The sequence below is a fragment of the Thermobia domestica genome, chromosome 6 (genome assembly GCF_964235325.1).
Source record: "Thermobia domestica chromosome 6, izTheDome1.hap1.1, whole genome shotgun sequence".
NCBI classification, from domain to species: Eukaryota; Metazoa; Arthropoda; class Insecta; order Zygentoma; family Lepismatidae; genus Thermobia; species Thermobia domestica.
Genome location: NC_137459.1, coordinates 38,935,534 through 38,952,553, shown reverse-complemented (window position 1 = coordinate 38,952,553; position 17,020 = coordinate 38,935,534). Strand labels below are relative to the sequence as shown.

At 35.6% G+C, this 17,020-nt stretch overlaps 1 protein-coding gene across 1 annotated transcript in view; it reads right to left on the bottom strand.

Annotated features, from left to right (window-relative positions):
* Nucleotides 1-4,051: 4,051 nt before the first annotated feature.
* Nucleotides 4,052-17,020, bottom strand: part of LOC145687950 (uncharacterized) — a 70,415-nt gene continuing 57,446 nt past the window's right edge. Inside the window, exons 4-5 of the mRNA XM_081761543.1 lie at nt 9,896-9,976; nt 4,052-6,668 (exon numbers count right to left, since the gene is read on the bottom strand). Coding sequence (XP_081617669.1) covers nt 6,042-6,668; nt 9,896-9,976 — 708 coding nt within the window. The 3' untranslated portion in view covers nt 4,052-6,041. The remainder of the gene's footprint in view (nt 6,669-9,895; nt 9,977-17,020) is intronic.

The window sequence follows — 17,020 nt, the reverse complement described above, 5'->3', positions numbered from 1 at the left end:
AAGTGAGAGGAAACGGGAGAACCCCAAGAAAATCCACGAGTACGGTGTTTGTCCACCACAAAGTCCACTTGGCGAAAGCTTGGATCGAACCAGGAACTCAAAGCACTAGAGGTGAACGCTCTACCACTGAACCACTGCGGCCGTTGTGATAATATAATTGTCAAGTTTAAAATTAAAATGTAAAACCATTCTTTAAAAAAACTTATTTCTATAGTTGTGTAAACACTGATTTGAGCACGTTTTTCGTTCATTAGCAACAAAATCTACCTTTCATGCGTTGTGTGGTTTTGATTGTCTCAATATTTAAACAAGAGAGACTGCTAACCAATTTGCTAGTTTCTAAGGTAGACTATTCTTTTGGCATGAAACATGTGGGTTTGTTATAAATTATGTCACTATGAAATTTCTGACTTGTGTGAATTTTTAGAGCCATGTGTATTTTTTTTCTTATTTTATAATTTCACTCCAGAAAAAAATCATAGTTCTTAGAGTGGATTCGAAGCTTCGACCTACAATTTATCACTTGATTTCCACACATTTCGGCACTGACTTTCATTTATTTATTTTTTGGGTGTGTGTGTGAATAATATCATTCTGTTGATAGCTAGTTCAAGTAGATAGATTGTGAGTAAACCTTGCAGTTCGTCAGAATCGGGTTCCATTTTTCTTTATTTACTTTACATACAGGGTGTTTCAAAACAACATCGACAACATTTGGGAGGCGATTCCTGACACCAAGGTAAGACAAAAAGTATAGACCAACCTGGGAGCAGGGGCCGCGGTGGCTCAGTGGTAGAGCGTTCACCTCTGGTGCTTGGGGTCCCGGGTTCGATCCCAGCCCCCGCCAAGTGAGCTTTGTGGTGGACAAACACCGTGTGCGTGGGTTTTCTCGGGGTTCTCCAGTTTCCTCCCACTTTCTTCATTCCACCATTTCATTCATTACTCATCATCACCGTCTCCTTTAGCCTAACCGGCATAACCGTGGGACGTAAAACTTAAAGATTTCATTTCATTTCATTTCATTTTTCAACCTGGGAGCAGTTTTCTTTCGGAGTTATAGGTGCCGAAAATATGAACTTTAAAGGTCCATAGCTCCAAAACTATGGGTCCTACCCTAGTCGGGTCAAAACTTAGCTTAGGAACTTATATGTGTCTCCTCTCCAAAATTACATGCTTCAAAATCCTAAGGTCATCACACAACAATTTTTATAGAGGCAGTTTGGCTACGGGTATATAATTTGAAGTACTCACCAACTACCTCTATAAAAATTGTTGCAGAAGTACCACAGGATTCTGAAACATGGATATTTGAATAGGGCACATTAATTCCTAAGTAAAGTCTTGACCCGACTATGGTAGGTCCCATTGTTTTGGAGCTATGGATCTTTAAAGTTCATTTTTTCATATTTTCGGAAGTCTAAAACTCCGGAAGGAAACATTTGTGCACCCAGGTTGGTCTATAACTTTTGTCTTGTCTTGGTGTCAGGAATCACTTCCCAAGCGTTGTAGGTGTTTTGAAACACTCTATATATGCAAATCCATGCTTAAATAGTTATTCAGATTCTGCAGACAATGTACATTATTACTTTATGAGAAAAAAATAAATAAAAATTCGTGAAACATTATTAAAAAGATTCGATGATGTCTGAACACAGGATTGAAAATTATTAATTGCACAAAATCCATACAGGAGAATGCACTGCATGGAGAAGTCCAATATAAAAGTTATTTTAGAACAGATAATTGCCACATGAATCCCACGGGACTTATATTAATCTATCTGTATGACAAAAATGAAATTCCAAATATAAATTAATTTACTGGACTGTGTTCGGAAAATCTTTCCTCGGAGTCTCCTCGGTTTATTCTATTGGGGAACAACTCACCAAGATCGACTCATAGCCTTGTACAAAAATAGCTACATAAAACACACATGTTGGTCCCATGGGATATATGAGGTTTTTAGGTAGGTCCGAAACGTTTTTTTTTGTTTTAAGAAAATTCGCCAGGAGCATAAGCAAGGGTGGGTTCTCGAGTCTAAATCCCCCGAAATCCTGACTTTTCTGCAACTCTTGTCTACTTGTAAAGACGATTTTGCATAGTTTAAGGGGTCATCCACATATTATGTAACGTTACTTTTTACCCCCTCCCTCCCCCTTTTCACTCCGTTACGCAAGGCCGAAACCCTCCCCCAGTTGTTACGTAACACCTTTTTTTTTGTTTTTTCGCTAATTTTGCTTATTTTGGAAGTAACTTTTAATACTAGAACTTTTTTTTTCCCTCAAAATGCTTGTATTCTGAATATATTTGTAGTGTTTTTTCGCCAAGAAATCAAAGTATTAAAAAATGGCAGTACCGTAATAATAATTTAACCCCATAAGGTTGTATAATTAACCAGTCTTAATTCTTCGAAATTGCATACTGTCGTTTTTGCAAGGAGAAAATACTGCCAGCAGATGCAAGTGAAACAAGACCTAAAGAAGACGAACCTTTTTTTTTTTTTTTTTCTGGAGCTAAGATGCTTCGTGTATTTGGAGTTCGCCAGTCTCGACGAGGCAAAGTTCTCTTCAAAGACTCTGCACACGAGAAGAAACAGGGACATCTCGTTTGTGAATAAGCTTTCGAGCATCTTCTTTGGACTTTGGCCTTCAGTTTCTCTTTTTTTCAAATTCTCCAGGAATATTCAAATCCAATAATAATAATAATAATAATAATAATAATAATAATAATAATAATAATAATAATAATAATAATAATAATAACAGTACACATATGAATACCCGACGAGTTAGGCTTTTCATATCTTTTTTTGCTCTGCTAACCATGGATCGTTCCGTCAAAAAAAAAAAATCCACGAAAAAGAGTATCTTCTGTTTCACATTTTAAAAGAATAGAGTGGGTAATGATTCAAATCAAAAGTTTTAAATAAAATTCTCAGAAATAGCGATACGGGTGGAAATTTGAGGGCATTTTCAAGCGGTGGTTACGATCACTAAAAACTCCAGAAAAGCGTGTGTCGTAAATGAAATGCTGCGATAGTCACAAAATGGAGTTTTATTGTATTGTAATACACGCAGGGTTCGTCACTAGTCATGCTGGCGTCTAACAGCGTCTTCTGCACGATTCAATTTATATAGGCTATATGTTCGCAATTTCCCAAAACAATAGAAATATTTATTTATTTATTAAAAAAAAGAACTGAATAACATTATTTGTTTAAAAATTAAATTTATAGCAAAAAATGCATTACGTAACGAAGACGTAACCCCCTTGTCACACTTCGTAGCACAAGGCCGAACTCCTCCCTTCTTTGCCGCGTTACGTAATATGTGGAAGACCCCTAATACAATTTGTTCTCGTATTGAATTTGGTCCCCTCGGAGAAGCTTTCGATCCTCCCGAAATAAATTCCTGTGTACTTCCCTGGATACGATGAATCTCACGTTATTAGGAAAGAACAGAATCTTTTCAAATGTTCTTGCTGATTTCCATAGATTTTTCATAAGTTGCTCCTTAGTTTGGCTTCAATGAATCTAACTGGCAAGGTTATGCTCTCGGGGAAACTCGAATTGGCAGTGAAAAAGGAAACAAATAAGGTGAAACAGATGGTTAATCATTGTAGTCTATTTGCAGTTACGATGTCGCCACTACTTCTATGTCGATCTTTCTAATAGTTCTCGATTAAAAATATAAATCATACATTAAATTTGCGACTTAACATTACCGTATTTTCCTGTAATGTAGATAGTTTTCATCTACATTCACAGGAAACAAAATTACATTATGCGTTCAGTAATATGATCATTCCATTTCCACTCCTGTAGAAAATGAGCAAGACATACAGGGAATACGTCAAAATCTAGGTTCATTTTTGGACTTTTTTTTTACGGGTCGTCTAAATTTCTATGATCAGGACTATACCGAGAGTAGGATTTACAACTTTCTTTAGTTTTCGTTAATATGGCAAGAATTTAAAAGAGCTAATATAGCATTACTTGTCTCCGCTGAAAGAATGTCAAGTACCTAAGCACACTTCAAATAAAACAAAGTCATACGACTAGAAAAATATTTTATTTGAACTTCTTAAAAATATCACAGAAATCCGCACACTTTTCTCATCAACACAAATAATCAGTTGTGGTGCTCAAGTTTATCATCAACACATATATCACTAAAATATAAACACAAACTCTGATATTTAACCATATTACAATGGTAAACAAAATTTCTGGCTATCCACTTATTCAACGATCTTACGAGTTTCGATGCAGTTAGAATATGTTATCGATTGTGCCTATAATAGATCTGTTACTGTTTTTAAAACTTTCAAATTTAGAAGTGATTTTACAAGTCAAAAAATATCACCCAACAAACGCTAGAACAATAACAGTACAAATAATTATTTGTGGATACTAATGCAGTTATATCTAATTTGCCATGTACAATTAAAATTTTATGATACAATTGCAGAAATAATATAAAAGTTTTACCGTGGTGTTAAAAATCTAGTTCCTTTTCTGAAGAAAGTTCCTGGAAGAAAGAAAAAAAAAGAAAAAAAACTTGATTTCAACAATTTTAACCATGGATCAGTTAACTTTAACCTATGAAAAAAAAAATGGTAACCAGAAATTTTTGAACACCCTTATACACTTTTATAATAATACATGCTTTCTAGGTATACATTCACTTCGTATTTTGTCTGAGCATATCACCGTAATAAAAAGACAACTGTATCAATCGTAAACCAACTACAGGATGATATAAATCTTTGCCAGAAAGAGTTTTAAGCTTTAACAAATTCCACACATTTACAATTTTGTAACAACTTGAGGCTTTAGAAATTTTTGAATTATAGATTTACACAACTCAGGCGGCAAATGTTTCATTCTTCTCACATGCAGCATACATGGATTTAATTGATAATAGGAATATTTCTCCGATAAACATAACACATTATCTTCCGTTCAGTATTTTGAGTAAACTTTTATAAATTTTTATCTGTAAACAATAGTAAATCACTGAACAGTGCAAATAATATCATAACGCAAAGTTTATACATGTTGTTCTCAATGAATTTACATTAAAAACAAACTTACATTTTAGAAAACTATAAAGTACCTTATAGATATCAGTACAGACGTCAACGAAAGTTTATAATTCCTTTAAATTTATTTCGTCATATGGCTTCGCATTAAAACTACTATTATTTTTGTAAATGGGACTTTTTGGAAATTGCATACATATTATTCTCAGTGACGAAAGAACGCGTATAACCTACTAACTTCCGCTGGCGAATATACCTCTATCCAAGTACATGAAATCATAAGTTTAGAATAAGACAAGTTATTTGCCCATGGTACTTGGGTCGTAACCAATCAAACACTTTTTTTTTTGTTTTTTCTTTTCTTTCTTTTTTTGTTTTTTCGGTACCTTGAATAATGTTCTCTCGAGAACGGAAGGAACTCTCAAAACAACTTTTATCCCAAAGAACACAGTCCTCTGAACGAACTTCTGATATAAAATTTCAATTACTAATAGTAATTGGAATGAAAAATTTCAATTACTAATAGTAATTGGAATGAAAAATTCCAGTGTAATGGAAAAGAACTAATATTACAAACTAATATTAAAGAATGTCGTATAAATTCGTATTTCTAGTAATACATAACGTCAAACATATATTTAATGATCAGAGAGCTTCAAAAACAATTCCATTACATCTGATCAGATTTTTACATTTAACAGTCGAACATACAATGCTCAAAATTATTTGCCTATAATGGATTTAGAGTTTGTTCTGAATTTTTTTTTGGTAAAAATGGTCACAGACTGTTTTAGGGTGATAAACGTTCACCAATTTTGTATAAATTTGGCTTTCAAGTCACACACTAAACAATCAAGGGAAATTAGTAAACAACTTCGTTACACCAGTTCAGGTTTTCCTGTTTAACATTCGAACATACAATATTCACAAAATATTCTGTCTATAACGAATTTAGAGTTTGTTCTGAAACTTTTTGGTAAAAATAGCCACAAACTGTTTTAAGGTGGTAAACGCTCACCAATTTCGTATAAATTCACTATTTTATCACAAGTTTTCTCACTATTCACACTGACAAACGAGTGATCCAGATTCTGAGCACTTTCAGTTGTGCTGTTTTTGGAATGCTTTGAAATCGATTGTTCAGATGTGTTATTTGAGGAATGATCTTCATTATCCATACCATTAACTCCTTGAGACGGTGAACAATCAGTAACTTTTCTGTCAGCGACTGGTGCAAGATCACTGTGAGAGTTTATTTGAGAGGCAGAAACTTCCTCATTGTTTGGCACTTCAACTCGCATAGCTACTTCAGAACCAAATTCATCCATGTTTCCGTCGACCCTAACTTTCTTTTCCGCCTGTTGCGACTTCTCAGGCGAAACCTGAACACATTGGCGCTTTCTTTTGAGCGCTGAGTAGTAGTTATAGCGTACATATTTATTCTTCACGGCTTTCGCCGAAGCCCGTTTTTCTTCGAATTCTATGAGTCTGCGTAAATATTGTCCGGGGTTTAAAAAACTGTTGGGTAAATTTCGTGGAAAAAATTGAGTAGCAGGATCTACGTTACGTCCTCCCAATTCGATAATTTTTTGGACTATCAGATCGAGAGTCTCCTTATTCAGTTTCTGTAAAATTAAGAAAGAAATATTTATTTCGAATTTAAACTAGAATAACATACAAAATACAAAATTGAGTCAAAAGTCTAAGGTAGAACACAGACATCAATAAAAACAATTCCAAATGTTAGAACATTCTAAATTATTTCACTTGAGTAGACCATCAATGCACAAGACTGTATTAGTGTAGTAGGGAAAGTAAGGCAATCGATTACACACAGGTTAATCACCAACCACAGGTTCGTTCGTTAACATGCAATCCACACGAAAGATAAACAGTGTACCAATTGTCAAAAGCACCAAGGTTGGAACAGCTGCATTACATAGTCTGAGAGCAGAATCTGCGCTCCCGCACGAAATAATGAAACGCAAACTTTTTATCTACGAGAAAGTTCTATCATGTGATTGTATATTTTACTGTTGTTAGAAATTAAAAGCGGCAACGAATAATTTTTGCTTGATTCTAAGCTTTTTAATCTGATTATACTTCAAGTCAAACTGTAATGTTTGGAGAAATATTATCCCCCCCCCCCCCAAAAAAAAAAAAATCTCTTGATTAAAATTCAAGTACACAGAGAAACTAGAATAGTGGCTTTTTTTTTTCGATGGCAGATTTGTAAGCCTGTGTATGCTACTAGCTCCATACCAGACAACACGAATGTTCGTTTAATTAAATAATATAATTCACGCAGCAATCTCTATTACGTACTGTGTTCATTATCTTTTGCAAGAGCCTTTGGAAAATAAATAGGACACTGTTTTAGGTGAAAACAAAAGAACAAGAACATAAAACTATGAATCAGGCTCTACTATAAATTTTATTTCTTACAGAAAACAAAATACACAAACGACGTGAAATCATGGTTGGAGATTGGTTAGTGCGTGTTTGTTACTACTTTATATATCCACCGGTAAACCTTAAACACATTCCCGATTTATTTTATATACATTGCGCTATAGCAGTAAATAAAGAGTTATTCGCTCCTTTATTTTAGGAATAAAATTTCTGGACTGTCGCCATCTATGGCCATTTAGCCCGTCACGCATACAAGGGATGACGAGCACACAATCCGATGAAAGGAAAGGAAGAAAGCAGCCTAGGACCATTATAGTAGGTAACATCCCGGCATTTGCCTGGTGTGAATGAGGAAAACCCAGGGAAAACTTCACTCAGGGTGGCTGGCTTGGAAAAGCTGTTACTCTTTTTAGACCGAGTGTCTCCACCGGGAATCGAACCCGGGACCGCTCGCACCAAAGGCGAGGGCACTACCGAATACGCTAGACGGGGTTACGCCCCTTTATTTTATTTATTTACCACCATCTTGTTACTTCAAATTCTGCTGCGCTTTAATGCCAAGAACGTAAAAAGCAGTGATGATTAGGAAAATTAAGACAAAACAACAACACATTATATCTACTTATTTATAAACGTTGCAATATGTAAATCTATAAAAGTAGTAAAGCTATGAGAAAACCGTCTTATGTGTATTAAACTGACGAAATCTAATATTGTAAGATCAAAGGTGGATTCTGAGGGAAGAACGCAATGAAGTTTTTGAAACATTCTTGAACTGCAGAATCGTTAGATTTTCAATTCTTGAAACTTTTTAAGACAATATTTATTACCAATAAATGTTACGGCTAAACAACGATGTAGGAATAAGTGGAGTATGTTTTTATGAATCGGGAAATATTCATGACTTAATATATTGACATTTTAAATAACAGAATGGGATATATCATACATACATACATACATACATACATACCAACCAACCAACCAATTGAGTTGATTTTGAGTTCAACGTCCCTTTCAGCAGCAACACTACATAAGACGGGACCAACTAAGTAACGTGGAATCCGAATTACATGAGCTCCCGCTGGTAATCGAAGCCAGGTCTTAGATGCCAAAGGCGCGTATGCTAACAGTTTAGCAACGAAGGAGCTCGCAGAGGAAGAGAGAAAGAAACACTGTGTAAAATTTTACTTCCCAACTTGAAATATTAGAAAATTTTCCGGTCCCCGAAAGCTAGTTGGAAAATTATAATTTATGGCTGACTAACTTTCCTCTACAGAAATTCAATTTTGTAGCTCTATGTGCAGTTATATGTAGTGGAAAATTTTTCACCTAACATCACTATACATAATATCCAAAATTCTCCGGCTTATGAAAAGTTTTTTCACTTGTTTCTACATCGTGATGAAAATTTTCCGATCTATGAAAATTTCTTTCACCTGTTTCTACAGAGCAATAAAACTTTGACTCACAAAAAGTTGTTTTACTTTTTGCTTCAAAATGATGAAAATTTTCCGACTCTTAAAAAGTTCTTCAATTTTTCCATATAAGAGAAAATATTTCGATTCATGAAAAATTGTTTCATTTGTTCCTACATAGTACGGGAATTGTCTGAGCCATGAAAATTTTCAGATTCTTTAAACGATCTTTCACTCTAACATTTCTATATATAAATTCAACCAATTTTATGAATACTGAGGAATTGTTACTTGAGTACTGATATATTTTTTTTAGAACGGAAAATTTTCCGGAAAAATACAGCGGAAAATTTTCAGAAATGGAAAATTTTCCACCTCACATCACTAGCTACGGGTATACAATTTGAAGTACTCACCAACTACCGCTATAAAAATTGTGCGGAAGTACCACAGGGTTTAGAAACATGGATATTTGGATAGGGTACATACTAGTTTCTAAGTGAAGTCTTGACCTGACAACGGTAGGTCCCATAGTATTGAAGCTATGGACCTTTTAAAGTTAATTTTTTTCATGTTTTCGGCAGCCTATAACTTCGAAAGGAAGCATTTGTGCACCCAGGATTGTCTATACTTTTTGTCTTATCTTGGTGTCAGGAAACACCTCCCAAACGTTGTCGGTGTTGTTTTGAAACACCTTATATTTAAAAAGTCTATCTTAAACTTGAATTTATCTTTATTTTCAAAGTTTATTTTGATAGTTAATTACCAAAGATTGGGTGTTAGCATGTGCGGTCACGACTTGTCTTGCCAGTGTTGGTTCTGTTCTGGTTTTTACTTATTATACCTCAATGTTTTCTTTAAACTCAGTGTGCAGGGTATAAACTCATTTTAACTTGGAGAGTAACCTGCTATCAGCAACATACTTTTGAACTTATCACTTGAAACAACAAACTTCTTTCTAGAGGGTTTGTGACCAAGTTATTAATTTATAATTCACCAAAGGGAACATAGGAAAAACTTACCTCACCATCAATCCTTTTGCAAGGACAATCTGTTTGAGTTCCGACAGACTTTGTGCTCGGACACTGGGATGCCTCACATTTCTGTCAAAACATCAGCATAAAGAAAACATATTAAAAACTGTTTAGAATAAAATTAGGACATCACAAAGAACAGAAATTTTTATAACTTTATAACTAAATGAAATGAAATAATAGAATAAATAAAATGTAGAACTGAAAGTAATTAACGACAGAGCACCATAACTGAAAACAACAGCAGGGTTCCTACTGATCTGCAGAAATCTATTTCCCTGACTTTCACTGACTTTTGACAGGAAATTTCCTGACTTTCACGACAGGTGTCAGATGATGTCGTAGAAATAAGGAATAAATAACGGTGAATATTCGTATATGAGAACATTTATTCTATAGACACAAATAGTAATCAATTGCTCGTAGGTGCATTCCATTTACCTCGCATAAAAATATATTGGCTAACCTGAAATTTGTGTACAACTAATGTTATAAAAAATATATTTTATGAAATTACCCTGACTTTCCAGTTTTTCCCCCTAAGGTTCCCTGACCTACCCCAATCTCCCTGAGTTTTCCCTGACCAGTAGGAACCCTGTAAACGCTAGAGCAGAAAAACTGAAAATAAGAATGGAACAGTATCTAGAAGATTAAGAATAAGAAGAAAATGTTAATTTGTTTCTTTGGAGTTTAATTACAACGATTAAGTTGATCCACTTTGCAAATCCGAAGGGAAAATTAATAAAATATTACAAAATCAGAGGTAAAGCTGTGAAGAATATGGAATGAAAATAACTGATATAAAGAGAAGATCTGCGGAAGATAGAGAAAAAAGTAGAAAAGGCAACTAGTTTTAGGTATTTACCGTGTTTACTCGCGTAATAGTCGCCCTCGCATAATAATCACATCTTAAGATTAAAGTAAAAACATTCGGAAAAAAAAAAATCCCCGCATAAATTTTATGCAAGCGGATATTACAAAGTTGGTCTTAGATAACACCTGACACCGTGCCAAAAAGCTTAAGGAAGACTGGCATATCCAACGCGTTGGACAGAGGTGAAGAAGATGCTCTGAAGAGCAGTTACCCAAATTCGTCAGACGCAGATATGACAGAAAGTTAAAACTTCGGATGAGAGTGAATAGTATCATTCTCATGTATGGACACCTCTGATTTCTTGCGCGTGTGTGTTTCTTCTTTGTAGAGTTACGTAGTTCTTATTCATGTGTTTCCTGATTATGTAAATATATCGTTCTTTTGTGCCAATGTTGAACAAGACTGTTTTGTTTCCCACGAATCCGTAAGTTACGAGTTTAATATTTACAAGTTTTAATATTTTACCGTGTGTAGGCTATATTTTATTTATGTTGACACTAGAGATGCAAGGGCTCGGAAAAAACGGCTTTTTTGAAAAACAAAAATGTTTTTTTCTGCTTCGCTTTTTTGCTTGGGAAATTTTGGGCTTTTTTCAAAATGTTGCTTTAAATTGATAAAGCAGACTGTTTCGCTTCCCTACAGTACAAAAACTCATTTAATTAGTGGTTGATGTAGGTAATAATATAAAACCTAAAATAAACCATGAATTTCGAAAAGATTTTTTTAAAATTAACATATTTACATTATGAATTCCTAAGAATTAACCAATAGATGTAATAATTTTCTTAACCTCTTATATACAAAAGTAAGTACTATCATTTAAAAAGAAAGATACACAAATAACTAGCAAAATTGTATGTAGTATTTTACTTCAAAACATCACACACCCTCTTTTTGAAACAAAATAAAATAAAACATGAGAGAAATAAATTTATATGATAATCTTAAAGGCTGCCCATCAAGAGCTTGGTTTCGGGTGGTTCTGGACATTCTTGAAACTTTTAAGTTTAACTTTCATATACATTGTATGGACATTTCGAACAAATTTTTCATTCATTGATCACATACGTAATTATTTGTTACCACCTATCAGGTGCTTCGGATCTGCAAAATCGGTAAAATTCCGAATTCTATAATACACTGACTGTTCCTTAAGCTCGTTTAGAATCGGGCAAGTACCGAATTTTCTGTTAATGGATCATATGCGTAATAGACGGTTCATCCGATCGTGTGGTTTCCTAGGCTTATAACCACCATCACGGTTTACCCAGTCCTGAAGGTTTCTGAATTTTTAACGACAGGAATTCAACTTAAAAAAAACTATGCAATACATTTAAGAAGAGTGGAAAGAATCAATCACTGTTTCAATTCACAAGAAAGGCGACTGTAATAACGAGGCATTTCTCTTAACATTATATTAACAAGATTAATTCAATACGCAGATGAAATTATTGAAGATTATCAGTGTGGATTTAGGGAAACCGATCAACTATCGACCAGATATTTACTATTCGATAAATACTCGAAAAGAAATGGGAATATATTACCCAGTACATCAGCTGTTTATTGATTTTAAAAAGGTTTACGACTCGGATAGGAGGGAAGTATTGTACAATTCTTACGGAATTCGGAATACCAGAAAAGCTGGTTAGATTAATTAAAATGTGTTGAGATGAATTCAAGAGTAAAGTCAAAGTAGAAAAATTTTTGTCCATGAGCTTCAACGTCGAGAATGGTCTGAAACAAGGAGACGCGTTATCGCCATTATTATTCAGCATTGTTCCGGAGTACGCTATAATGAAAATTAAATATAGCAACCAGGCCCTAGAGCTGAATGGTATTCACCAGGTTATGGAGTATGCTGCTGATGTAAATTTAATAGGGGATGATAGGAGAATAAAAAGAAGTGCATAGGCCTTACTAAACGCTTGAAGCGACATTGGTTTAGAAGTAAATGCAGAGAAAACTAAATACATGGAAGTTCACCGGGATCGTAATACGGCAAATTATGGATGCGTTAAAATATCAAATAATACTTTCGACAAAGTGGATCCTTTCAAATATCTAGGATCAATATTACTAGACCAAAATCATATCCACAAAGAAATTAAATGTCGACTGAAATCACGAAATTCGTGTTATTATTCAGTTCAAAATTTCTTGTCACGAATTCTGTCAAGGAATTTGAAGTTTAAAATGTATAAAAGGATAATCATGCCTGTTGTTCTATATGGTTGCGAAACAGGGTCGCTTACTCTGAGGGAAGAACATAAAGTATTTGAGAACAAGATCCTGAGACGAATATTTGGACCAAGACGAACGGGAATGGGGGAAACTTCATTACGAAGAACTGCATAATTTATACGGTTTACTAAATATCGTTACGGTCATCAAGTCTAGGAGGCTCAGGTGGGCAGGTCATGCAGCCAGAATGGAAGAAGGTAGGAACGCTTTCAAAGTTTTAACTGAAAATCCAATCGGAAAGCGTTCATTAGGAAAACCTAGGGGCAGGTGGGAGGACAATACTAAGATGGATCTCGCGAAATAGGAATACAAAGTTAAAACTGGATCCAGTTGGCTAAGGATAGAAGTCAGTGGGGAGCTTTTGTGAACGCGGCATTGAACCTTCGGATTCCATAAGCCAGAGAGAGAGAGAATATATTTAAGTTAAGCACAACTGCACAACAACCATGAGTGAGTGGTTAGTTTTTGCACTTGTATCGGAAAGTCCGGGATTCCCCAAATTCGAGCATTTTCACAAAATTTTTTCTTAACTCCATCTGTAAATGTAGAGATAGTGCGTGTACTGTGAATCCTGCCAGACTTCCTTTATCGTTTTTAAATCGTTGTTATTACTAATTACCAGCAGAGACGGATTTTCGAAGGGGGTTAGGGTGGGGATGTCTTACAGATTGAAGCCTGTACCCCGAAATTACGGAATTTCTAAAACAATTGAAATGTTTGTTATGCCTTTTACTCATAAACTTCAAGCTCTCCTCAAATAAAAATTAGGCATTTTTAGAAAAACTAAACATTAATATGGAAAAACCCTCCCAAAATACTTTTTTTAAATCCGCCGCTGATTATCAGTATAAAATGGTTTTCAAGGTTGTAACCGGAAGATTATTGCTGAGTACAAACAAAACGAGATATTAGTTATGCCTATACTCATAAACTTAAAGATCCTCCCAAATAAAAATTAGGAAATTTTGGAAAAACCAAACATTAAGCAGAGAAACACCTCCCAAAATACTTCTCTGAATCCGCTACTAATTATTTCTATAAAGCTGTATTCAAGGTTGTATCCGGAAGATTATTGCTAAATCATTGCACAGCTACAGTATAACAAAAATGTGGAAGTACGCTCTGACAGATATACTGACAAACGTACGCTCTGACGGATATATTGAAAAAAATAACTTATGTGCTAGAAGCTAGAGTAGGCCTACTAATCTCTAAGAAATGAAACACGGATGACTAAAAAGAAATGACATAGAGAAGAAAAAATTTTTTCAATAACCCAGAAGTTAAAATAAAGCTAAATATCCTCTACAATTGCCCTCAAATACTACGTACTGTATGTTTAATTCATAAAACATGTGCTCGATCCATCATGATGGTGAATACCAGAGCGAAATATGGTATTTAGGTCATGAAATGTTATTTAATTTTAGAGTGTACTATAAGAAAGCTATTCAAATAGAAAAATCATGAAAATGAAAAAAGCCAAAATTTCCAAAATTCTAGTTTTTTCCCCTCCCAAGAAAAAAAGCCGGCTTTTTATGCGCAAGAAAACATCGATTCAAAAAAGCCGGCTTTTTTGCATCTCTAGTTGATAGAACGTTGTATGTAGCAAAATTGGATTTTTTTTTTTTTATCGTAGCGACAATTGAATGGCAACTTTCCTCGCGTTATAGTCGCAGTAGGATTTTCGCATTAAAAATTGGTACAAAAAGTGCGACTGTTACGCGAGTAAACACGGTAAGGAGCATTGACGGTGAAGATCCGAAGTATGAACGGGAAACAGAAGCAAAGACGGAAAGGTGTAAGAAGAAACGCGTGTTTTGTCCGTCGTAGAATAAAGAGTCATTAAAAAGACTCATCAAAGGTTACGTTTGGAGCACTGTACCGTCAGAAAATTAACTGATATAGAGCATAGGTGAGTAGTTAGAGTTCTTCCTTCGTAATCCGGAGATCCTGTGTTCGAATTTCGTCGCCGACCATCCTGACTGAGGTTCCAGAGTTTTCTCTTAGTTTTAGTAGACAAATGCCGTGATGGTGCCTTTAAATGTAAGCCCTGACTGACTGACTTCCACTTCCTTTTCGACTGCTGTTGTTAAACGTTATAGTAGACAGCAGTTGCATAATCAGCCTTATAGACTGTAGCCGAAGTCTGTAAAAATAGGTGATTTCATGAGAATAGGCAGACAAAAGATAAAAATATGTTTGCATCTTTTAAGATTAGGAATAGGATTTAATTTCCGAGCTTTCGGCATCTATGGTCATGTTAGCCTGTCACGTATGAGGGATGACGTCCCTCGGCAAGCACACTATCCGAGAAAAAGGAAGGAAGGAAGCGGCTTGGGGGACCTATTTGTTAGGTACCATCCGGCGTTTGCATGTTGTGACTGAGGGAAACCGCACTCAGGATACCTGGCCTGAAAAAGTTTTTACACTTTTTCGACCAATTGTTTACATCTCTTTCCCAATGAATGTATGAGTTAAGGTCGGAAGTTTAAGCATAGCAATAAAATTTGGTGAAAAGTGGTGAATAAATACTTTCAACTACAAGGAAACAGGAAATCTGCAAGATAAAAAGTAGTGGTAGTGGCAATAGTTTGATTTTGCCAATGTGTAAAAATTGAAGAACTATGCAACATGAACTGTTTTAACTGTGATGTTTATGATGAGACTGCGTTTGAATTGGTTACTGACAATTTAAATGCTCATAGGCAACTAAGGACATGGTCACAAATATATTTTTTCGTTGCTGTAGCGTGTCCATAGCAGTAACTTTATTATACCGGACATTGACAGGTAGTAGTGACATAGCTGAGGCAGTGTCTACTACAATACTCGATTTTCGCAGGATGAGATGGGCGAAAGGCCTCTTTTAAAGACCGATCCCTTCACAAGATTTAAGCCGTCATGTGTTTGTGCATACTTTGCGGCGATAGTTTGTATGTGACCTAAGCGCAATCAGAATCTAGGTTCACTCCCAGTTATACCTACTGGTAGAGGACTTTCCCTGGCGAGGAAGTATCCACCAGCAACTGAACAGCCTGGCAGAGGATAAAACGATTTAAATAGTTATGACAGTAACACCCTTGTTCCTTATACAGAAGGATTTTCGTTTTATATCCGACCATTTTTGACGGGTATTCACCTTAAGAAATACCGCGCCGCCACCACCGATCGGGTTCTGTTGAACCCACAGCATTGTGGACTATCAAACGGCATCACACTTTCCATTGCAGCAAACTCCGGCGCAGGACAGGCATGGGAATTCTGTCCAACTCCTCCCTGCAAGCTTTCCATTGACTATCCAGGGCGCATGAGCGGCGATGTTGAAGACGACGTTTCAACAATCCAAATGCGCAAAAACTCATTGCACTGGCATCTAGACTTTTCACAGGAATGTCTTCAACACGACAGGAATTCCTAATTCCTCTGCCATTTAATGATAAAAAAGTAGTGACGTTTTGGCGGTATGACTCGAAGTCCTGTCTATATGGATCATCACCGGGTTCGCGTACATTCTACACAATTGTGGAATCTCTCTCCGATAGATAGGTGTCAGAATGGATTCTTAGAAGTACCTTGCATTCACCTTAACGTTTTTGTCCACCTTGCGTATCATCAACTTACCCTCATATCCGAATCCCGTAACAACCATAAAAGCCAAGGGGGAAACTTCCCCTACACTATCGAACAAAGTTGCTGCGCCCCTTTCCATCAATGTCATGGTTTGTGATAGCCCGAATGTGACTACCAGCACGGAGATGAACATATGATTCACCCATTGTGACAACTTTCTTCCATTTGGAACCAGACAGGTACTTTTCATACAGTTTCCTGCAGTTCGTCTTACGTTTGGCAATGTGACACGGTAGCAGGTGGTATACACAGGTCTTCCACACACACTTCAACCTAAGGCTCTTGCGCCAAGAGGTACAAACAGGGGCTGAAGTACTAGCTTGTTTTCTTAACTCACGAAGGCACTAACTGTTCTCAATATT